This window comes from Asterias rubens, chromosome 8, assembly GCF_902459465.1.
Source record: "Asterias rubens chromosome 8, eAstRub1.3, whole genome shotgun sequence".
Taxonomy (NCBI): Eukaryota; Metazoa; Echinodermata; class Asteroidea; order Forcipulatida; family Asteriidae; genus Asterias; species Asterias rubens.
The window spans coordinates 13,966,683-13,992,345 of record NC_047069.1 but is presented as its reverse complement, the minus strand read 5'-3'; the positions used below and the strand labels follow the sequence as shown (position 1 = coordinate 13,992,345).

Sequence of the window (25,663 nt, the reverse complement as noted above, 5' to 3'; positions counted from 1 at the left end):
GTAGAAAGATTGATGTACTTGGTGTCTTTGCCAACCACTAAGATTGGAGTCGCAAATCTTACTTTACTTCACCTGTTACAGGGAGGTTTGTATTAACACTCAAATACTAACTAATTCCATTAAAACTACATAAGCCGTCGTAGCACTGATGAAACAGGTGTTGCTACGAAAACTGATGCATTTTTGTGCTATTGTAAGTTAGTCCTGAAAGGCAGTGGATACTTTTGATAATTACTCAAAATAATTATCAGCATAAACACTAACTTGGTAACAAGCAATGAGGAGCTGTTGATTGTATAGAACAAGTTTTCGTAGTTTTCGAGAAAGAAGTAATTTTCCACTATTATGATTTCGAGACCTCAGATTTAGAATTTGAGGTCTCGAAATCAAGCATCTGAAAGCACACAACCTCGTGAGACAAGGGTGTTTTTTCTTTCATTCTTATCTCGCAACTTCGACGACCAAGTGAGCTCAAACTTTTACAGGTTTGTTATTTTGTGCATTTGTTAAAATACACTATGTGAGAAGACTGGTCTTAGACAATTACCAAAGGTGTCCAGTGTCTATAAGTGCTACCACTACCTTCCCTTTTTTGTCTACCAGACTTAACACTGATATATCTCATTATTCAGCTGTTATGAAGTGCGTTATGGAAACTTTTCATGTGTTTGTATTCTATCTGACTTCGCATTAACTTTGTTGTTAGTTTCGGAAGGCATTATACACCAGTTTATGTGGAATCTTGCACAATCTTGGGCTCTGGCACAAGCCTGACGTCACACAACCAAATGTAATCGTTAATGGCCCAGTGTACATGATTGACTAATTACTATATAAACGGTCCTACGCATTTCAATTGACCTCATCACCGTTTTGCCCAATGTGATGGCTCCGGTCCAATTCTCACCATCGAGCAGGCACACCCTGGTGTTCCCTTCTGGTCTTAATAAGGGGTTTTTGAAACAAATAAGAAAATATATAACTTACAATTTTGCCGACGGTTTCGACGTTCTTCTTACTGAGCGTCTGGAAGCCGACCGAGACAGCGCCTTCCACGGCAGCCGACATCTCCTCGGGGGTGCATCCGTTTAGATCCCCGGACAGCCACCAATTGGCATGGTAATGTCCAAATATCATCCACACATATTTTGGGCCGTATAATCCTGCACGGTATGCCTACAGCAAAAATCAAAGAATATTTTTTTATCCGAATACAGTACATTATCTTTGCCCAATGTCGATCGACTGGAGCTAATACACATTAATGAGGCGAGCATCATGTTTAGTAATGGAATCTCATATTGGTAACTCAAGGCTGCTTGAAAAGGTGGCAAACTTTAAAGGATTGATGTACTTTTTTTAACACCAACAAAATGTCCACAGATTAACAGTATACACAGTTTGAAGATAGTGATGCTATAAAAGGCTTTCCTTAAAAATATTGCCTGCTTGTGTTTTGTTTCCCTTTAAAAAGTACCAAGACATTTTAACGGGTCCAAGAAAAGATAGATATGTGGCATAGATTTAAAATGAACTAGGTTCCCCACGCTGCAATGAAGTAAACAACATGACAAACATTTTAATTTAAGCAGGCTGGTTTGCGACTAAGTGGAGGAAGATGGTAGAAACGGGATCTTCAATAACTCACCTCACAGAACACAAACTTAGCGTGATTTTCGTAAAAGTTCCCAACGATGATTCTGACTTCTTTTTCCTGTACAGAAATCAAAAATTCCTTGGTAAATACAAAGGGGAAAACCCCAAGAAACCATTAAAAACAGTAAAAATATGGGACAAGTAAAATTGAAAATGTCCACGTAGTAGAGAGGGGCGGCAGGGGTCTTCCCCATTTTTCGTGCAGTTTCGAAAGCAAATGTTCACATTTTGTTGTATACATATCTTGAGATACACCAAGTATGAAGGCTGGTCTTTGACATTACCGGAGGTGTCCAGTGTCTTTAAAGCTTACCTTGAAAAACTTGAAAGGCTGCACCAAGTCATCATCGTACGTCTCCTTAGCGATTATCTCAATGCTGTTATTGATGAGCTTTGTTTGCATGTCCTCCATAGCCTGGTAAAGACAAATGTAGACAAACACTTAGCTTGATACCATTCACAACACAGCTAGGACACCTATTCTTTGTACCCTTGTGGGTACATTTTCGTTATTTCCTTTGTACATATTGTTACAGGTTTCCTTGTGGGGCACTCAGTCATTAAAATTCCCCTATGGAGACCCTTTGTGTAACCTTTTCTATTTTCTCCACAAGGTAGTGGATATAAAATCACACGTACTGCATAAAAAAAAACCACAATTATACACGAAGAGCACAAACTGAAGTAGTAAAATATGGTTATGTTCCGGCTCATTTGGGCTCGTACCCACATTGTAAAGCGCAGTGAAAGGGAGGCGAAAAGACAGAGGAAGATATGTGGAGACAACACGAAAAGAGTGGAAGGGAGTAGAGTTTGCCAACTCACACAAGCTTGTATATGCTGCAACCATGGACCGCTGTCGCTCTTTTGTTTATACTCAAACTGTTTGGCAACAGCTCTCATATGTATTGAATACCTTTTCCTACTCCGTGGACCCTATATTGTCCTTGTTATAAGTCCCCGGTTTGAATGTGTATACCTACTCACAAAGGGGCATTAAAGAAACCAAGAGATATGGAGAAAGATTGGTTGGAACTCATCAATGGTGGCCCCAAAAAGACCCTGTGGTTACGGGTTATGATTAAAATGAAAGACGATGATGATTATGATTTTAAACGAGTGACACCAAGCCCAAAACAAACCGATAGAATATGCTTTTAATACAATTTTTCGTGTGTGTGTGTGTTTTGAATTTCTGTTGATTGTGAGGCACTGTTTTTTTGGTATAACGCCATATTATAAATGCCTTGTTATATAAGAATGGTTATGGAATTAGCGTGCACTACTGACGAAGCATTTTATTCCTTTAAAGGAAGTCAAACCGTGCATGCACGCACTGTGACTGTGTAACAACCATGCAAAGCACGTGTCTTTATTTAAACATGCAGATTTCCTCTCGGGTATTGCACTTTCCTCATGCCTGGCTGCTTTATCAAGAAGCCGCGTACATCCGTGTTGGAGTTCTAAGCACGCGATCTCGAGAGTTATGGACGGTTGTCAAACAGTGAGGATATCAAGCGTAAGGCCGTGTCCGAAACGACGACTTCGGCTGCAGCTACGTCTAGATCAGCGCGTCTACCAGTGTTGAAGAATAGGCAGACGTGCGCGATCTAGCCGTAGCTGTAGCCGAAGTCGCCGTTTCGGACACGGCCTAAGTACAACGCGGAGACAACACAGACGGGAGATCAGCGTTTCCTTGGTTAATCTTCAATAGTATACGTCTGGATGTCAGACTGGTTCATTGGCGCTAAGGCGTAATGGTTATTTGCATTAGGGGCATTTTCCAAAACCTCGGCTACGGGCTACGTTTCATGATGGGACACCGTGTAAAATGTACACTACTCCAAAATAGATGACGGAGCCTGAATAGAAGCCGGAGTGTAAGTCGAGGTTTCGAAAATGCCCACGGTCGCGGTACCCGATCAGGTTTAAGCAGCATGTATTTCATTTTGTTTTATTTTGTTTGTAATTTAGTGGGAAACTTTCAGTGAGTTTGACAACAAAGATTAGCATTAAGTGTTTTGTGTTTACAGGATAAACTAAAAGAATAAACAATGTACAATATTATACTCTGGCATCCATATAGAGGGCGCTTTGCATTAGTTTCTAAATACGCCTCTCTTAATATTTATGCATGACGTCATAATTCTTACCAAAAATGAGGCTATGAGCGCACGTCCCCCATCACTTGCAGTGGCTGTGCCCCTCGCCTCGTTTTTGATTAGCATTGTTACGTACCTCATGCATAAATATTAAGAAAGGCGTATACTAATATTTTTGAGAAGATGGGACAACACATACCGAGAAAATGTGCTGATGAACGATGTATGACGTAGCCAACGGAGCGGTTTTAGATTTATGAACGCCGCGTGACATACAATCCTTCATTCAAACGTCAAGGAGCTCCTTGTGCGTGAAAAAATTTCAAACAACTTTTAAAGGCAGTGGACACTATTGGTAATTACTCAAAATAATTATTATTATAAAACCTTTCTTGATTACGAGTAATTGGGAGAGGTCGATAGTATAAAACATTGTGCGAAACAGCTCCCTCTGAAGTGACATAGTTTCCGAGAAAGAAGTAATTTTCCACAAATTTGATTTCGAGACCTCAAGTTTAGAACTTGAGGTCTCGAAATCAAATATCTAAACGCACACAACTTCGTGTGACAAGGGTATTTTTTCTTTCATTATTATCTTGCAAGTTCGATAACCGATTGAGCTCAAATTTTCACAGGTTAGTTATTTTATGCATATGTTGAGATACACCAACTGTGAAGGCTAGTCTTAGACAATTACCAATAGTGTCCACTGCCTTTAACAGGGATGCGCTTTTTACAACATTATCAGAGAATGTTGACGATTTTGCTCTAACCGGTGAAAACATCGAATTGAACGGTCCATTATGTGCTCTCTCTTCAGGGGATTGCTGGACGCAAACCCTATTCCAAAGACCACATTAACCCCAGGAAACCAATAAACGGATTAACTCTCTCACAGAGTAAAAATCTCTCTACGGGTGAATCTCCGAACTCCTCGCGAATGTCTTTTTTAGAAGAGAGATGTTTTGTATCAAATTCCTCTCCTCGGTTCTCGTGGGTTCATCTAAGTGTAGCCAACAGCGATTAAATTCACAAGTGGATCACGACCACCGTGTCAGTTGGCTACTAATGCCGTCAAAGTTGTCGCTTAACTTCACCAAGTAGCAAAACATGCAGGACTAAAAAGAAACTACGAAAACCTTCCGAGTGGCAAATGGCGTAGCGTCTTCGGGGTGAATCCCGTGGTGTCTATCCCCATATGGCTGCCGCGTTTGACTTCATTTGACCAAACCTACCGTATGTAAGATATAATGAAGTGAGAAGGTGTGCGCGGGGAGAAGCTGTGTCGAGGTGCAACTTCTCAGCTTTCAGGGAGTTTTTTTTCTTTATCCTTTTTGGAAAACAAAATATCCACTCCCGCCTCTTTGAAATCTGTTTGGCAATGCACCTTGTCAGTGGGGATGGAAGTTCGAATTTATGCAACAATAACAATCTGAAGTGTATCTTGTCGTATCAACCACGGACTTTAAGTAGATTGAGTTATAGGGCTCAACTTACAATCAGATTTATCAAACTGTTCAAACTAGAACAGGTGGAGCGGAAAGCTATATGGAAAGTTCCAAGTTATGAAATCATAACAATCTCAAGTCTTTCTTGGCGCTAAATGTAAGTGAAAACCTCACTTTCAAGGGTTCAAACGTCTTAACAGCCGCAAGCCGCGTTGATTCAGTTAGGGTTTAACATAAAATCAAATTTATCAATTGTTCCGAATATTCTTAGTGTTATTGATTGGATTTATGCATAACATGAATAATTGATGACCCTTCAGTTTCTAGATAATATTTGTAGAAGGCAGATTGCGGATTCTTGTATAATAATATGATGACTTGTCTTTCCTGTTATTAAATTGGATTTATGCATTACATAAATAATTGATGACCCTTCAGTTTCTAGATAATATTTGTAGAAGGCAGATTGCGGATTCTTGTATAATAATATGATGACTTGTCTTTCCTTTATTTTTTTTGTACATCAGGAGACGGTTATTTTGTGTTTGGAACAGAATATTCATGTGGAGATTTTGGGATTACCTCTGACAAATTTAGGCTCTTTGGTTTCAAATGCAGTCGGGTGAATTTTAGTTTTCAATAATTTACATGAATAATTGATGATCTTTCGTTTCTCGGTAATATTTGCAGAAAGGTAGATAATAATATGATTTTTTTCATGTCTTTTCTTTATTTTTGTTGTACATCAGAAAACGGTCATTTTGTGTTTGGGACAGAATATTCATGTAAGGATTTTGGGATTACCTCTGATGAATTCAGGCTCTTCTGTTTCAATTGCAGTCACTTGAATTTTAGTTTCAATAATTTGTTTGGACTCATAGACACCCACGCAAAACTATACAAGGTCTCAAAGAGAGACTAAGCAAAGTCTGTGCTTTTAGAAGTGTTAAATAAAAACTATAGGTGTATTTTAAGAAGGTTTTTCTCATCAATCCAATCTCTCTATTACTGGTTGTTGTTGTTGTTGTTGTTGTTGTTGTTGTTGTTGTTGTTACTGTTGTTGTTGTTGTTGTTGTTGTTGTTGTTGTTGTTGTTGTTGTTGTTGTTGTCGAGTTGTTGTTTAGTTTTTTTGTTAACTGGCTAACGATTCCCTGTATAATTTGCTGTTTTATTTGCCTGTAATTGTTTGAACAGTTTTTTATTATCTATTTCTAACTGGACCATCTGTTAAACAGCCTCTGAGCTATTATCCTATATAAAAATGTTTTAATAAATATGTAAATAAATAATCTGTAATTTTATTCCGTCCCAACAGCATCAGAAAAAAAACCTCGAACGCTTATGCTATCGGAACAATGGGCATTGCTGCATTAAACACGATGTGCTTCATGGTCACCAGCTAAAATACCGTGTCAGATTGGGCTTCTTGGTTGCCTTGGCCCAATCGTAGAGCTGTTCAGCACAAAAGTTTGCTTAGCATGACATTTTTGCCTTGATAAAAACTGGAATACCAACCTCATTTCCACGAGATTTTTAGGATATGCAAGTAAGCAAACAACAGCTGAATACCAGTAACATGCAACAAATGGAAATTTGGTTTGTAAAAGACAAATAAACGGGTAAAAACAACTTAAACACAGTTTTCTACTTAAAAGCAGTTCTATAGGCTGTATACAAATGTTTTAATAAATATATTAATAAATAATCAGTTATTTTATTCCATCCCAACAGCATTAATGCTATAGTTATATGCAAGAACCCCGAATGTACCTTATTATGCACAAATTGCCTGATTTTTCTACGTGATGCGAATACACGTGTTCACATATTATTTGTCAACCACTCTCACACTTGGTACCAACGTAACACTGCATTGAAAATGCAGACACCATAGACAGATAATGGGACGTCATCATTTCTCTCAAAATGTATCTTAGACAATGCAAAAACTGGGGTTAAAATTGACACCACAGGCGGTTTTCACACTAAACAAAAAATAGATATCGAAACCAGTAAAAATCACGATTTACTAAAAAGGTGTTAAAATAACACCAACATGTTCTGCCAACAGAATTCGTGTTATTTTAACACGATGTAATTTTGATTCCCTCTCGGGTATCTATAAAAATGTGACAATGTCAATTTTGAAACTTCAGTTTTTGCAGCGTATAACTTTGTATTATGTTTAATCTATGAGGGTAACTCTCACCATGGTTAGATCGGTTCGGCCAAGGGTAGCCACGCGTTTCCAGCCCCACTGGCGTATCATGAGAAGTCTTGGATCGTTGTAACCCGTGGATGACATGATGGTCCGGTAGAGTAATGGATACGTTTGTCTATCAGCAAGCTCAGGGGAATGGGAACCGTAGGAAATCTGTAGCGACAGGTACATGAAGCGAGAAGATAAACATTAATATAGTGTTATAGTGTGCAGCCACTAATATAACAACATTTCTATAGTCTGAAGACACTGACCGTTATAACAACTCATTGTTAGACATTACTAATAATAGCTTTAAACGACACTTCAATGTGTAGACTCTTCCGCTTGTTCAACAGGGTTTAAGTATTGAGAGAAAAAGACAAATAGCCACGAGACACCGCAATTACTAAACAATTGTTATTTAAACTGCTTTATGTGTTTTAGGTTGTTTGTATTTTTTGTGTAGTTTTGTGTACATATCAATAACATATGCTTACTGAATTAATGTATAGATTCTAAACGATTTTTCTCTAGAACCCTTTAGTTCTTTGTTTTGCTTAAGATAATTCATTTAATTATTTTCAAAATATCATAGTTCAATGAGCTGAAAGTAAGTAAACATTTTTTAAAAGTTAATGAGTACTTATTAGCCAATGTTTCCACGCGACTACCATGCAAACACGTCGGCTTGTAAGTGTTAATTTTAAATGATTTAAGGTTTAACAAAATTTAATATACATCACCGTTGTTACATGTACGCTTCTTCGGGTTTATTGGCGTACGTTAACGAATTTGGAATAAACAGTCAGTCAAATTGATGTGTGGCAAGCATTGTCTCAAAGAAACAAATGTATATTACTCGTCTTGGATACGAACCCCTAACCCTTGACATTCTAGAGCTAACGTCTTACCACTATAGACCACCAAGCCTTTGAAACAGTTTTGCCCTATATTAACAAATAACCATAAAAACGATGTATGTGAATATCGCATGAATGTGTCACGAACAATACACAGCTGACATGCATAACATTTTGGCCCAGTTGTCTGGCGAAAATTGTCGCTTGTCATTAGCGATGAATTCACTTCATCTGTAAGCGCCGATTCTTTGCTTTTGGTTGACAGAGCCATGGCATTGGGCCATGTTTTCGCGCCAGATGCTGCATAAACCACGATAAAGCGATTGTGTATTATTATTATAATATTTATTTGACCTCAACAAATACAATGCAACAAGTGCCCGAGAAGTAAGTTTTATTTACAGTAATATATCATTTTTAAAACTGGAACAGCTGTGGAAGTTTTGCAATTCGTTTCCAAAACAATCTATAAAAACTTCTGTTTTGCCTGAGGAAAAACCAGATAATTAACAGAGTTTTGTTTATTCTCAACCGAAATTTCGCTAGCTAGATAAAACACCTGGAAGTCTGAAAAAGAGCACATGGCTCCAGTTCATCATTTAATTATTGTGTAAATCTGTACAATGTGCTGTATGTCTTTACCATTTTGTGCACAAGGCTCGAGTGAAAATGTGTTTCAACCGCTCGAAAACAATAGTAATACACAGCGCTGGGATCTGACTCCCCTCTTAGATATTTGGTACGGTCCATTCTAGGGTATCAGGGACTTTGACTCCCCAGGGTTTTACACTTGGGAGAAAACGAAAGACAGCGAAAAACAGTCATTTTGGATACAATTTCATGAAATCTTGCAACGTTCACATCAACAGGTTTACATCATCCCACACGTCACACTGGCGTCTATTTCTCCTTCTGTTTAGTACGAGTTTCTTTATGAAATGTTATGTTTTATACTTCCTTAGGGGGGCAAGGTCTTGTTTCATTGACATTCAAATTTTAAAAGGTGCCCCGTGGCCTATCTGTTTTGTTATACATTTTGTTCATTCCGTTTTCTCTCTTTTTCCTGAGTTTAATTTTGGAGGGGTGAGCCCGAAGAAACGTTCCTTTCCAAGAATGTAGAATATAATGATCTACACAAACATGCCTTAGAAATGCTTCGCTTTTGCTAACTTTCTCGAAACAAAACGCTCCGCCATTTATGGGAGTCAAGATTTTGACTCCCATATTGGATGGCCGCCAAATTCACTAGTCTTATTTCCAGTCGCAGCCGTTGAACTATACGACTGAGCAATTATTAACAATTTAACGAACCCCATTTGTTTCTATCTCTTCCTCCATGGTTACTCCAACAACAAAAAACAGTTCATGAACAAAAATAAAAGGGCCTACGTTGAATTAACTTTTTATTAAACTATCTAAGCAGCAAGTTCAGCCCACGTCCCGGGGCCGAGCGGCTGCCGTCCAGCGGGCCATCATCCCCCGCGGCCAGACCTCCCCAGACGCAGTGAACTCCCCGTTCTTGCTCGTACGATGTAGGATTTTAGCGGGGCCAGTCTAGTATTAATGCAAACACTTTGTACACGAAAGAATGTCTGGTACCCGTATTACTAATACTAATAGTGCATGTGATTCTGTAGTCGTGTGTCTCTTTTTGCCTCGGGCCTTTGCAGCAAAAAGACGAGATTATTTAATACTAACTAGCGAGTGGAGTTGAAAATGGACGTGTCATGACCTCCCACACCAAAACTACAGCTAGAGAATTCATCCTCTCAATAAAACATCTGCTCAGACATGTCAGAGGCGTTTACCGTGTTTACCGTAAGTATGCAATTGCGAGTCATATATACCCCACAGTTCGTTTTTAAATTATAGGGACTTTTACTTCTCTGTCCTTTCTCTATGCTGTTTGCATGTACACGTAGAGTCACAGGGCAACAGAACAGTGGTGTCTATTACTAATACTAGTCCATTGCCATAGGATAGATGTCACTTGTCTAGATGTCACTTGTCTTATTTGCCAACATGATCCTTTCGGGGTAGGCCTATTACATTCATTATTTTATAAAATAATGTTTATTTCTATTATGGGGATGTAATTCCTTGACCTTGGTCTTGGACGGTACTACTTGAGGTAGCTCCTGTTTCATTGCTCAGAATCATTTGACAGCACATTTACTGTGCGATACATCTGAACAGGGAGCACATACTGCAAATGGTAGTTGGCAAGGAAAGCTAAAATAAAGTAATACTTCTTGTCCACAAAAATGAAGCTTCCATAGGCCCTTTTCAAAACCACGGCTTCGGCTTTGGATTCGGCTTCAGACTCCGTCCTCTTGTCTGAATCCCTACGCAAAGCACGCTCAGTATTGTCCAAACATCTGCGGGGCCAAGCTAGCCCGAGCTGAATCCAAAGCCAAAGCCGTGGTTTCGAAAAGGGCCATAGTCTAGAAGAACTCTTTTCAAAAATTACAAAACAAAATCAGAAACGGGGAAAAGTTTTATTATTTTGTAACATTTTTGTATCACTTGATTCCCAGGTCACAGTGAAAGTTGGGTGGTGATGTGATTATTGAAGCCGGTATGGACAAGAAAGAGTACACGTACATCAAAGAAGTTAGCCAAGCACGTTTAGATGACAACCAGCTTCTTCGCAGGACAGGAAATCTCCAATACCTGCCAATTAGGCCTGGGCGACCAGTGAAAATTACTAATCGACTAGTCGCACCTCCATCCAATAGTTGCGACTACAACACTAGTCGCGACAAATTCTTAATTATCAAGATGCACTGTGGCAATGTGTGCCGCAAGCGGAAAAGATTGAAGATTTGTGTCACTGATGTCCGACTGTGTTCTGTAAGTAAATTATGTTGTCATGAATAGTCATGAGCGACTAAATTGGTTCACCAAACAGGTAGACACAACTATTTTTGAAATAGTCTTGACTATTTTTGTAGCACGTTTAACCAAATAGTTGAAAACAATAGTCGCGACTCGACTAAGGATTCAATAGTTGGAGTCCGACACTAGTCGCCCAGGCTTACCACTAATGGTGCAAGGTTGGCTTCTACCCACAGCCGCCATCCCCCCCCCCCCCCCAATACCACCACCACTACTACCAACAGAAGAACTTGTAGCAAAACACAAATCCAGATTTTCCACTTCTTAAATTTAATTTCCATGTAACTTTCCACATTTTGGCTACAAAATTGTCTGTACAGGTGTGCATAAGACATAAGGTCAGTGCACTATTAGCATTATTGGCAAGTTCTAGAGTTTGTATGTAATCAAAGAGCATCTTTGTCACAAATTTATAGGAACTTTATAAAACAATATGGACAATTTATTGAGACATGTTTTTACAATTCACAGCAGTACACAATGTATTTGCAAACATTAATTAAATTTGTCCTTTGTCAAAGAACACTATAGTCCCATGCAGTATCCTTAGTAATAAGTTGGTGTATCTCCTCAATATTTATGCATAAAATAATAAACCTGTGACAATTTGGGCTAAATTTGGCAATAAAAGCTGCAAGAAACAGTGAAAGACAAACACCATTGCAGTATAGAAACAAGTCCTTTGACATGCCTCTCATCATGTAGACTTTATCAAGTGAGTTTTATGATCACAAATTAGTAATGACCAATATCTAAGGTATAAAGTCCCTTTAGAGAGACCAATGCCTTAGATCGAGTGATTTGGTTGTAAAATGCATATGGTTAGAAAGGATGTTTTAAAAGTAGAATAGAATGATCAACACAAGTATGACTTGAAATTGGGTGGTTTTCCTTTAAAACTTTTACTTATTCGAACTAACATGGTCTGCTAGTCAACAATATGACTAGTTCTAAAACATCATTCTGACCATGCATTTCATAACAGGCATGTGGTTTGAAATTCAAAATATACTTGCAAGGGTTAAGGTTAAAAAATTTAAATGGCACCGTGTTTATCAAACTTGTTGCATCTATGATCTATGTCTCTTTATGAATATAGAATAAAGATATTTCAGATAAATTTATTTGAATACAGATTGTTTATGTTTTTGCATTTTGTTGTTCTAGTGTGTTTTTTGTTACAAAATATCGAAATCTCAAATAAATAATACAATAAATATGATGTTTGTATAAACAATTGGCCATGTACTTCAAATTAAACTTAATCATATGTCGTTGTGATGAAAACAAACTCTGCTCACATCACATTCAATGATTTGTTGACGTAAGTAATGTGCAAAAAAAAAATGTGTTAATTTAGGAATAAGAATCTACTTGTTGACAACAGGAAATATTGCCATTTGTTAAACCTGTTTTGCATAAATCATGTGTACATGAAAGTTGAAACTATCTGGAAATATATCCCTGATTTAACAAACACAGTAACCAGGTAGTGTTACTCTATTTCCAGTACCATTCTGACACAACACATGTTGTTTGTGAAGGCTGGCTGGGTGGCAAAGTCATTTGTTGTGCACATCATGCTCCCCTGGTGTACATGTCATTCCGATGATGTCGTGCCAACTCTAGTGGTGGTCCACAACAAGGTGCCTCAAGATCTTTTCAAATATAAACACAAACATTTTTGAAACAATTAACAAAATACAAATTGGTTATTTGTACATGTATATGGAATATAAAACCCATGCACTTGATGTTGATTCATTAAAGTGACATTTTTGCAAATACTACCTCCCTGCAGCCGATTTCACGAAACTTTTTGAACTGCGTGAGTCCACTTGCGCAATGTTAATGGCGCAAGTTGCTCCATAAACGTTGCACAACTGGACTTACCCAGCAGGGTGGATATGTGCGCATTACAAGTCTTATTATTATTATTATTATTACGCAGTTGCGTAAAGTTTTGTGAAATCGGCTGCTGGTCAAAGACATGATGTTATTAAAGTTTGGGATGTGGCTGTTCAGTGTGAAGTTTTTTGGTAATGCAACGTTGGCGAAGAAGGAAGTAACTACAATGAATGAAAGATTAAATTTGTGTTTCCTTATTAAATGTTTGTTAACACATTTACTTTGTTTCCTTTTTTTTTGGGGGGGGGGGGAAGATCAAAATATCATGTAACAAAACTGGACTGCTTTGACAGTACATGTGTATAATTGTTATACATGCACATGCCATTGACATTATGAAATAATCAGTCTCTTACTGCCAAGTTTGAGAAGCATTCATCCGGCCTTTGTTTGCAGCATGACCTCTTCTGTTGTGTTGGCATCTCCCTACAGTTGGTACAAACACACCAGCTTGGCAAGTGCTTTGCGGAGGTGGATGATGTGGACTCGGAGGTGCCGGGTTTGATGAGGTCTCCAAGATGTTTACGTCAAGTCCTGGCATCTGCTCACATAGTACCTTCAACAAGAAATTGATAACCATTGATATAACTTATTAGTTCTCGACAATTTTATTTTTTATTGTTTGAAAGGTCACACTTCTTTGAAAGAATTCGGGTTGACTTGGGTACGAGTTGACTTGGGTACAATATTTTGGATAAACTGTTAAAAACATACAAAAAACATTTAATAAATCTGTACTATTTTTAAAATGTACTTCTACAATTTTAACAAAAGCCCTCCCCTTCCCAGCCAGATAAACGACTCTTTTAATTGTAGCATCAAAGTAAATTAGGGTAAATTATGCCAACTCGATTCAAATCCCCACCCCCATCTATGCACCGAGTGACTAGATCTACAAAATTACACGTACACTAGTCAAAGTACATGATGTACGTACTCTCACAACTCAGTGCTGCGGCTGTCATGGCTGTGAATTTACGTGTCTAGCCACAATTAATAATAACTAACATTGCATTTGGGTATAAGCAATCACGGTCCGTTCTCTCTCTCTCGTCGGCTAGTCCATGTCCCACTACATTATTCTTACCCTGATTGGCGAGGTGTCCGTTCCTTCTTTTTGGACGTGTCTTCAATCATCTCTGCGTAGAGCAATGAGCTGAATCTGTGTTTTTCGGCGATCCATTTTGACAGCAAAATGGTGTGTTTACATTTCACACAACGTCGCGAGGTAGAGAACGGTATGTTACCTCGTGTTCTTCTGGTAGGTTTACCAGGCCATTGGCTACGGCGCCAGCCTAACTGCTGTTCATCGCGCATAAACGGACGATCCTTTTGACGGCTTGAAAAACGTATATATTTCGCGGGACATGTTTCAGGGTCAGAGGTCAGTGTTTTTTTGTTTAATTACCATTCACTAATTACAACACATTAAATGTGTTTTATTGCAAGAACAACTCTTAATAAGTATAAGGAACACCCTCAAACGTGAAATTTCGTGAAATCTGAAGGCAACGTGTTCCTTTAACTCGTTACTAAGTAAAACAAAAATCTATAAGCTTACAGTTGAAATTGGTAACCAGATACATGACAAAGGCTCACACAATACAATAAAGTTAATGCGTTTTGAACGAATAACCTTTTGGGAACTGGCAATAAGATTAAGGCAAAACATGTTCCAGTTTCCCGTTTTTGTTTGTTGTTGTTGTTATTGTTATTGTTTTGTTGTTCCGGATTTTTTTTTACAGAGCCAATACTACTCAAATGAGAGTTTCACATTGTGATACCGCAAACCTCACCTAGAGACATTTTAATTCAACTCTAGGTGTACTCTATCAGTGCACTCTCTAAAATGCACAGTACACTACTGGTAATAACTGTTAGCATACAAAACCTTACTTGGTATCGAGCATTGGAGAGCTGTTGATAGTATAAAACATTTGTGAGGATTGGCTCCCTCTGAAGTAACGTAGTTTTCGAGAAAGAAGTAAATGTTCCACTTAAATATTTGAACTTGATTTCGAGACCACAGAATTTGATTTTGAGGTCTCGAAATCAAGCACACAATATCGTGTGACAATTGGGTGTTTTTTCTTACATTATTCTCTTGCAACTTCGACGACCAATGGCGTTCAAATTTTCACAGGCCTGTTATTTTATGCATAATATGTTGGGATGCACCAAGTGAGAAAACTGGTCTTTGACAATAACCAAAAGTCTCCAGTGTCTTTAAAAATAAGCAGGAAATCATACATTAAGTAACCCTCATCGTGGGACGGGATTTGGTTGTGTCTGGTTCCCTTGACAATCAAGATTGATTCATTGGTAAATTGGTCAATAGATGAATCTTGGCTCTTGAATCTTGTATTTGAGCCGTTTGCTCCCAAGAGATACGGGCAATGGATCGCGCGTTTTTGTAAGTGATGTATGTAACACGTGGTTATCAATAATAATGCTGCACAGTGTGATCGATTGCTACCAATTATCGTTGTGTAGTGCAGGGTCAAAATGTATGGCTCTGTTTACCGTTAGCAAAGAATAGACGCTTACTGGAGAAGGGAACTCTGCATTATGTCTAACATATTTTTCAGGTAATAGCAGGGAACTTTGCTTGTACACGGCGTGCGTATCCTACTCAACGTTGTAATTCATACTTCGCTTGCACACTAGCGCAGCTATAAACTCTTCTATTGCAACGTCACAGCTTTGGTTTTTGCTAACCGAGGTTTGAAGAAAAAAAAACAAGAAAAAAAAAAACGACAAGGATAGCTACAGTTCGTAACAATAACAAACACATACTCAGAATTAGTGTTGAGTTTGTTGGAAACAAAACAACCAACCTTGCGAGTCATTCGATTTGTTTGAAAGTTTGCAGAAAATGTTGAATTTTGATAAAACTTTACGTTAACACGATCGAAAGCTTAAATAACATGCGGCCGATCATGCCAACTATGCAGCACGGTCTGTTTATCAACAATGGACAAATCAGATACCCTGAAAGCAAAGAATGGTAACCGAAGCACAGAGTTCTGTGATAAGCAGACTATGCAATTTAGCCCTGATATACAAGAAGAGTATTTTTTTTTATAACAATTTAGGAGGCTTATCATCCTTACTCACAGTTAAAGTCACCTGGAAGTGGTATTTTGTCAAAATAAAGCTTTTGTCACTAAAATATGTGTTTTGATGAGTGGAATATGAATAAACAACTAACTAAGGTTTACATAAATTAGTTTCCATGTTATTTACAATGGAAAAAAAGCCCGACCCGAGAGGGCGCTGTTCGTGACGTCAATCTAGGCGCGATGAATCGCATGCCGCGCAACACAGCATAGTGACGCTTGGCGCAAGCTAAAAACATGCCCTCAAAGTTGAAACAATACCTGATTTTTGTCACGTTAGGCAAATGCTCCTTTAGGTTCGTTACGTCTTTCAGGTACCTTCTTCGACTTCCCCACTAGCTGGACAAATTATTGGGATGGCGTCATGTTTTAGAAAAGAACTTTCTCTTCATGTCAAAATGTGTAGTGTATTCCGGATTCTCGAAGCACGACGGCTTGAAGTGTTTGCCGCACAGCGCTGGAAAAGACGTCGGACCGGACAACTTGGCAAACTGACACCATCTTTAGTTGTTTTGCTGCATCCAGCAGCAATACACCTGGTTGACATTGCCGGAAAAAAATGCAAGAAAAAAACGTTTTCTCACGTACAAACTCACGTCCAGGACTTGAATGTACTTGCACGTACGTGTGTTCGATATTGACGTCACAAAAGGGGTAGGCGGAGTCAACCCCCACACAACTTTATTTAATTTGTTAAACATATAAATCGTCAAAAACAATTACTCAAAAAACTATTTTATTGTTCATGAACATATACTCTAATGTTTGAAGGAAAAAAAAACTTTCCAGGTGCCTTTAAGAGCTGAATTGCGAAGGATGCGGCTACAACGTGTACGAGAAGCAGGCATGCAAGGGCGCCTCTGGCTGCCAGCCACATCAACCCATTATGACCACTGAGCACAGCCAGATATCAAAAGCGTTTGATTTTTCCTGAGGGAGGAAAACCGGATGGTCTGGGAAAACCCTCTTGGCACCCTCTAAAACAATTATGGCCCTGGCCGGGTATCGAACCAGGAACACCTTGGTGAGAGGCGAGCGCTTTACGTACAAACCAACCAAGACAATGATGACCGTAAGCGCAGAATGTTTGTGGTAAGCAGAGCAATGAAACCAGTTCCCGATCCTCACCTGCAATAGGTTCCAATACTTTGTAGAACGAGCCACTATCTGGGTGATTTCATTCCGAAGTGGGCCGATCATCATGATCACGTTGTTTTTCCTCTCGGAGTAGTTCATGAACAACTCCTGCAATAACTCGTTCACGGTCCAGCCCTCTTGATTCTGTAGAGAAAAAACATTTCAAACTGTAACATCTATGTATTGCATATTGGGAGGATGGTGTAGGGGGGGGGGTTAAAGAGCCACGCCCCAATTTCATGGAGGTGCTTGCTTACCAAAGTAAGGTTTACCAGCCAAACTACCTTGCCACTTGTTCAAGTTGCGACTGGTATCCTGCTCAGTTCTGCTTGGCACAAAACCGTTGAGCAGCAATATATATTTATTTAGCTCTAAGGGGGTTTGATGTATCATGCCATCAATGATCATAAAAACCTTTTATGGAATCGTTAAATTAAAGGCAGTGGACACTATTGGTAATTGTCAAAGACTAGCCTTCACAGTTGGTGTATCTCAACATATGCATAAAATAACAAACCTGTGAAAATTTGAGCTCAATCGGTCATCAAAGTTGCGAGATAATAATGAAAGAAGAAAACACCCTTGTCACACGAAGTTGTGTGCGTTTAGATGGTTGATTTCGAGACCTCAAGTTCTAAACTTGAGGTCTCGAAATCAAATTCGTGGAAAATTACTTCTTTCTCCAAAACTATGGCACTTCAGAGGGAGCTGTTTCTCACAATGTTTTATACCACCAACCTCTCCCCATTATTTGTCACCAAGCAAGGTTTTATGCTAATAATTATTTTGAGTAATTACCAATAGTGTCCACTGCCTTTAAAGGGAACGAAGTCTTTTTTGGTTTTTGCAACCTTTCGGTTGTTTTAATGCTAATAGATAAATTTAACAAGTATCTTTAATATATCGCCGAAAACCTGGACAGGGTTAGTCCACACATGAAAATTTGTTCGTGAAAATTTGTTCGTAATATATCGCCGAAAACCTGGACAGGATTAGTCCACACATAAAAATTTATTCGTAATTGAAATACCCAATCCGAGAAACATATTTCGACCGCATTGTTCCTCAGACTTTCGAGTACATTAATTAGACTTGTTGATGGGTCACTGTTTATGATTGTTCTTTTCTTGAATCCAGAGAAGCTTTTAACCCATACGGACACAGTGACAATCTGGCCTTTAATTTATTTTGCGTGTCAAGCCGTAAATTGAAATTGACAGCGTTGGTTCCACTGCAAGCTCAATTAAGTACCGCGGCTATTCGAATGGTTTACTCTTCAATTTACACTCTCTTCCACTGTCCGGTGTAGTTTCCAGTCACAGCTCGATTTAAAGCCGTTGGACACTTTCGGAACAGGAAAATTATTTAAAGTTCACAGATTTACAAATAATTTACACGGTGTACAGAAGGTAATGGTGAAAGACTTCTATTCAAATATTATTCCATGAAATGCTTTACTTTGTTTAGAAAATATTAAAATAATATCAATTCTCGATATCGAGATTTACGAATTTGATTTAAACACATGTTATGACTTGGCGAAACGTGCGGAAACAAGGGTGGGTTTTCCGGTTATTTTCTCCCGACTCCGATGACCGATTGACCCTAAATTTTCACATTTTTTTTAAAAAATTTTATATATAAGTTGTGATACACGAAGTGTGGCCTTGGACAATACTGTTTACTGAAAGTGTTCAATGGCTTTAAGATTACGGACGCTCTAATTTACCTAATGTATTGGACACTTAATTGTTAATTATTCAAAGTAACTGGTCGCATACAAATTTAGTTGGTAACGAGCAATAGAGAGCTTGGTAGTATAAAACATTGTGAGAAACGGCTCCGTGTGAAAAGATAGTTTTTGTGAAAGAGGTAATGTCTCACTCAAATATGACACTTCACCTGGAGTCTTTTATTTTGCATCTGAAAGCACATCAAGTAACGAAACAAGTGTGTTTTAACTTCACTACTCTCGTGCAACTAATTGTATTACCATTTTGTACAAGGTTTGTTATTTTATGCATTTCGTTTGGATACACCAAGTGAGTCTTAAGTGGTTTTTGACAATAACCAAATGTTTCCAATGCCTAGGACTTACTTACAAAATAAAATAGCAATGAATCACCTACGGCTGGCATTCCAGTTTGTATGAGCAATTTCTAACGATAAAAGCAATTACAAGCACGATGTGCGCCAAACCATGACTAGTTCAACAGCCAAACGCTAGCTCAACACACGATGGCCTACGAAGTTGTCGATTTTGGTTATTAACTTTTAACGTCTGAAATCCAATACGGTGAAAACAAAACAAGAAGGGAGAAACAACGAAAGTCGATTTACTTGTTACTGATGACGAAAATGAAATTGACTTAATAACCAAGTAACAAAATCCCGTACAACCCCAAAAATTCATTTGAGAAACTAATATATATTTTTTTACTGATGGATGGACGATTAATGCCTGAATTTCCTTTCATCTGATTCAGATGCTAATCAGGGTGTGTCACAAGGCAGTGGTTGGAGTGGTCAAAATGGACTTTTGCAAGGGCCTCAACCAAGATCAATTATACACGAAGCATGCAAAAAAGGGCACTGGACACCTTTAGTAATTGTCAAAGACTGGAATTCTCACTTGGTGTATCCCAACTAACGCGCAAAACATTTTGACTCGATTGGTCATCGAAGATGCATGAGAGTGGATGAACGAAACACACGCTTGCCTTTGCACACTAATGTGCTTTCAGATGCCTATAATAAAGGGCCTCAGGACTGAAGTATTTTAGTGAGAAATTACCTCTTTCTCAAAAACTATACGTTCAGAGGGAGTCGTTTCTCACAATGTTTTATACTATCAACAGCTCTCCATTGCTCGTTAACAAGCAAGTTTGTATGCTAACAGTTATTTTAAGTAATATTTTACCAATAGTGTGAATATCTTTCACAATCAAGCCTATCTACCAACAGCAACCGATAGGCCCTCTTTCATCTGCTCCCATATCCCAACCTCCTGATCCATTCCGCAAACCTTCTACCCCTATCCCTCTAACACCCCAACGCATTGCCCTCCCACAAAAGCAATATCTGTTTCTAATGAGGACTCCTTCGTCAATAATTTTAAAGATCTGCCGAATGTTATAATCAGGTTAATTGACGAATGAAATATTAATAGATTGCCTTTCCCACCAAAGCAAGATTGTTACAATGGGGAATCTTTCTTCAATAATTTAACAGATCTGTCCAATGCTTTTCAAATTTGACAAGTAAATATTAATAGGTAATTCGTTTGTTTTGTTAACACATGCATGCTCTGAGCGAGAACACGCTATATTTTGAAGGCACCAATCATTCCACTAAAAACAAACCAAGTTCATAACAGGGTAAAATAGTCAAAATTACTCTCTTCACCCTTGTTTCAACCCCACGTCTTCCTTTTTGACTTGATGAAGTGTGCCTAGTCGAGAGTGCTTTGCTAAGTAGAGTGTGGTGTTATCCCGCCTTATTTAAGCCAACGAAAAAAAAAATCGAACACCCTTTTTGAAAAAAGGAAATATTTTTTTTTTTCTAAAATGGCTACCCGACACCTTTTTTTAAGACAAACGGCTCAGCTATTTTTTTCTAAACAAACATTATTTTGCTGAGATCGTTTAAAAATTAAATAATAAAGGGGAAGGAGACGGCCTCTTAAAAAGGAAGCGGACGGGGATGCTAAACAAACATGTTTTTATTTTGACTTTTCCATTTATTTGGTCACAATCGAGGTTTGATCAAACTCACGGCTCGTAATTTTGCGTTTCGTTAAGGTCAAGGTAGAGTCACAATCAAATCAACAAATTGGTAGCAACCGACGAAGCGTTAACGCTATTAATTTTGCTCTTGTGTACTAACTCAAATTACTGCATATCAGGGTGACAGTTCAATCCACGTGTATAAAGCTTGGATATAGGCACGATCGAGTAAAAGGTAAAGTCCTGCTTGCTACATGCGACGCTCTTCTCGATGTGTAGCCGGTGTCAGATGCAATTGTGTCCGCCATGCAATACTGTCCGCTCCGGACACTTTTGCATGTGCAATAGTGTCCGGGGCTATGCGTAAACCGTCCGATGGACATGTACATGACTGTACATGTATGTGCGCGCGTAGGTGCTCAACGCATGCACTGATGCAGGGAATGATTGCAGCCCAACGGCCGAACATTTTCCATGTCATTCATCAAATGCACTTAGCTTGTAAAATATGGCGAACATGTTCCGTCAACCAATGGCGTATAATTTACTGCAAGGACGGTTTTGCACGGGGCGGACACAACTGCATATGCAAATATGTCCGGGCAGACACAATTGCATTATGCAGCAGCGTCCAGGTGGACACGATTGCATATGCAAAACCGTTCGGCGAATATTATTGCAAGAGGACACAATTGCATGCGACACCGGCATTCCGAGTGAGCGTCCAAGTTCATTAGATGATGCTATAGCATAAAGGCACCATGGAAACTATTGGTAGTTACCAGAAATAATTGTTAGCATCACAAACATTGTTTGGTAACGAGTAATGGATACATGTTGATGGTACAGCATATTGTGAGATACGGCTCCCTCTGAAGGAACATAGCTTTTGAGAGAAAAAAAGTAATTTCTCACTCAAATATTAAAATTTGTATCTGTCCATTCTAGAAACAACGCTCCGTTTTGTTGTGCAATATAATTCAAGAAAACCAAATTGAATTCAATTACTGTTCGCATTCTCTGTTCATGCTCCACTTGTATACGTTTACTTTTCAGCCAATTATTTGTAAATACATAGTCTTTGTCTAAATTATGCTAATGTTTGTGCCACCTCATTGTTTATTGATTGATTGTTCCACTTACTGTGGGTTTTTGTGGTGAACTTGATGAAGTTTGAATAAAATGAGTTGTATAACCCAACAACAACAAACAACAAAACAGAAAAAAAAACTTTGCCTCTGAAAACAACAAATTGTGCAATAATGGTGTCGTTTCCTTAATTATTCTCTTGCAACTTCGATGACTTTTTGAGTCAACATATTTTGGGATACACCACAGTAGAACACTGGTCTTGGCAATTACCAAAGGTGTCCGGATGATGTATATTGTTAGTTGATAGATGATGCTTGGAATTGATGATGCCATGGTTGATATACAGACTGACTCGAAGAAGCTAATCGAGGCAGAACTTGCTCCCCATTCAGCCTCGACGAGCAGACAGGTTAATTTGTTGCTCTACTGACCCTCTTGCCCTACAAGATCCACTTATCTAAATATATTAACGGTCAACTAAAGAAAATGCACATAAAGTTCTGCAATTAGTGAGCGAGACGCACTGATACATGTTTCATCAGTACAGAAGAGGTACTTTCTCACTCAAATAATATAATAATACTTCAGATGGGATGCATCTGAGAGCACACCAAGTAATTCAACAAGGGTGTGTTTCCTTTCATTATTTATTCTCTTGCAAATTGGTTGACCAATTGACCCAAAATTTTCACAGGTTTGTAATTTAATGCATATGTTGGGATACGCCAAGTGAGAATAATGGTTTCAGACAATTACCAAATTAACTCCGGACTTTCCAGCCATATGCGGCCGGAGATGCGGTTCAATGATCTCGGACATTTCAGCCTCTCCATAGTCCATAGGGGGATCATATACTTGGCTGGTGACCAAAGTCGTTCGCAGGTGATCGCTATATTGACCTTCTTCATGCTCAGACGGAAACAGATTGAGATAGCAAAGCTGTATAAAACTCTCATTAGGCAGAGGTTCAAAGAAAGTTCTTCCCCACCATGAGGTCGAGTTCACAAAGTTAGTCCATTATTGACTAGTCCTAGAACTCTTTAAGATTATCAACAAAACATAAGGCTGGTCCAAAGTTAGGACGAGATAAGACTAGTCTTAACTCTTTGTGAAATCCATCCCTGAACCATTTACGGCACGATATGTATTAAAAGCGTAGGCTAGACACATTGTATCTTGCTCTTAAGGTTTTTATAAATGGTTTTCTTTCGTATGGTTTTTTATCGTATGGTTTTCTATCGTATGGTTTTCTATCGTATCCTAGAAAATTGAGGCCAAGAAAAGTACAAGTGCCTCTTAAAGTTAAACAAATACACCCAACGTGAATTCCTATTTGAGTATAACATGTAAATGTCGAAACTTTCTGCAGTGGACGGCACACAATCGTTCAAGATCACTCTGTAAGCACTTCACCCAAACTGACCGATACTTTGCAGCAACGTGGATGGCCTGGGGTCAAAAGGACGTAGTCAATGAATGTTTGGCTTCTCTAAAGAAGAGGACGAAGAGTACAAACGCGATTTGAAATGGAGCTATATACACCCAGTCCCTCCGAGGATTGTGGACAATGGGAGACTTTTGGGACGCTTGGTGGCAGCAGACTATAGACGTAAATTTTGTATATGTACCTGGTAAGTCTGCTGCCACCCAGCGTTCCAAAGTCTACCATTGTTGCAGTCTGAGACTGATTGATATATCGGCAAAGCATCCAGCAGGAAATATCCACCAACTTTTTTTGTAGAGAAGACAATGACGAAATTCAGTTTGAAACGATGGTCTGAAAACCCAACATTGCATAGCTCCAGTCCGGGTATCGAACCGGGGATCACAGAGGCGAAAGGCAGGGAGAGAAACCACTGAATGCACTGTAACATGCCCAGTCAAGTTACAACAACTTTGTTTACTGTCTCTCAAAACGTCAATGGTGGAGACGTGCAGAGAAAACTGCTCGCCACGTCTCGGGAACAAAACGGCTCTTTTCAGAGCCAACACTCTATCAAACGAGAATTACTACATGGTTGTACCCGCATTGTTACTATTATTTGTAGTTTAGTCCTATCCTTCACACCATGCAACGCTTCAAACTTCACTAGCGTTTGTGAAAGCTAACGGACCTCGTACAGAATTGTGACATACTATTTTCTATGTCATTCTCCTTTTGATAATACTGATGTTTTTCTTCGAACTTTGTAGTTTTAAAATACGGAATCAAAAGGGCGTCCTTTTATTACTTGACATCGTGTCACAAACTTAATTTGATATTTTTTCCAGAAAAAAAAAGAAAAACAAAAATCCACATGATTTAATTACTTCAATTCAAATCTATTTTCCCCTGGATTGTCGTCAACCACGCAGGAAAGCCTGCAGGCTAACACTTCGATTACAGAGTTATTAATCACGATGAAATATGAAAGGTTATGCGATGTTGTTGACGAAGAGGACGTCTCATGTGTTGCACGTATAACCGGAGATCTAACAGTGGGTTGAGCCAGAGAAGATGGAATTTGACGTTTTGATCAAACGCGATTAGATGGTTTTGGGGTAGATAACTATCATGACGATACGCAATTTAGATTGTGTGCTATGCTTGAAAGTTGTAATAAATTGTTCTTTATCTTTCAAACAATTACGTCCATGGTCATTTCTGAAAAACATTCGTCCAATATGAAAAGAGCTTCAACCACGGGTGGTGCGTTTTAACAGTTTTTATTTTATTTTATTTTCTAGAATAGATTGCATTTTACTAACGAGGACGCCCTTTCATTATTTCACAGCCGTATCGTGAGTCAAATGTAAAGCTGAAACCCCACTCATGTTGAACTAGACGGGACTACCATTCTGTAAAAAAGAAAAGTGATAGAAAACTGAATGATATTGCTGTTGATCGGCGTATAATGGACAGTGTTATAACTTTCCATAAAAATTACAAAACACAAACAAATATTCAGCCTTTTTTGAAGGTGCTTAATTTTTTTTTAAACTAAATTGTAAAACGTGTGCGGTAGCTTTTTACAGAATTTTTTTTCTTCTTTCATCTGATGCAGCAGACTGCACAATATTCAACTGATTTCAAAGCGATTTGAGCACTAAAATCCCTCTTGCATTTTATAATCTTCTTACAGAAAGGATGAAAGAGACAATATATCCCGTAGCCGATTCTGTTCTTGTTGTTTAGTGTGTATTCTGACCTATCTACGGTACAAGATGAGCAAATCTTTCTTCCTCCAATCTTTATTTTATCGATGGCGAAAGACCTGTGACTCGCTCTGCGCCACTTTAGCACACACATCACGGGTCAGGCAAGCTCGCCTGATTTCCGGCAAATGCGATTATGCTATTACTAGACCTAATGCTGGGCCAGAAATCAGGTCAGTTGGGGAGGGGGCTTTTGTAACAAGAGTCTCCTGAATTCTGAAAATCCACTCCGCGGTAGTAGAATAAAAAGCAAGAATAGTTCTCAAAAGAACATAACCATACCCAGCAAGTAGATACAAACATGGTGTTAGCCCAAACCA

The 25,663-nt window shown here is 38.7% G+C and overlaps 1 protein-coding gene and 1 long non-coding RNA gene across 2 annotated transcripts in view; both read right to left on the bottom strand.

The window, feature by feature from the left end:
• LOC117293293 (gamma-aminobutyric acid type B receptor subunit 2-like) overlaps nucleotides 1–25,663 on the bottom strand; it is an 86,521-nt gene that overhangs the window by 48,381 nt on the left and 12,477 nt on the right. The window contains exons 2-6 of the mRNA XM_033775537.1: nucleotides 17,323–17,475; nucleotides 7,416–7,580; nucleotides 1,970–2,071; nucleotides 1,649–1,714; nucleotides 988–1,176 (exon numbers count right to left, since the gene is read on the bottom strand). Of these exons, the coding sequence (XP_033631428.1) occupies nucleotides 988–1,176; nucleotides 1,649–1,714; nucleotides 1,970–2,071; nucleotides 7,416–7,580; nucleotides 17,323–17,475 (675 nt within the window). The remainder of the gene's footprint in view (nucleotides 1–987; nucleotides 1,177–1,648; nucleotides 1,715–1,969; nucleotides 2,072–7,415; nucleotides 7,581–17,322; nucleotides 17,476–25,663) is intronic.
• LOC117293294 lies at nucleotides 12,520–14,201 on the bottom strand. Its single transcript, XR_004519417.1, has 3 exons — nucleotides 14,163–14,201; nucleotides 13,432–13,631; nucleotides 12,520–12,825 (listed from the first exon to the last, which is right to left on the bottom strand). It is a non-coding gene; the product is annotated as an uncharacterized LOC117293294 (long non-coding RNA).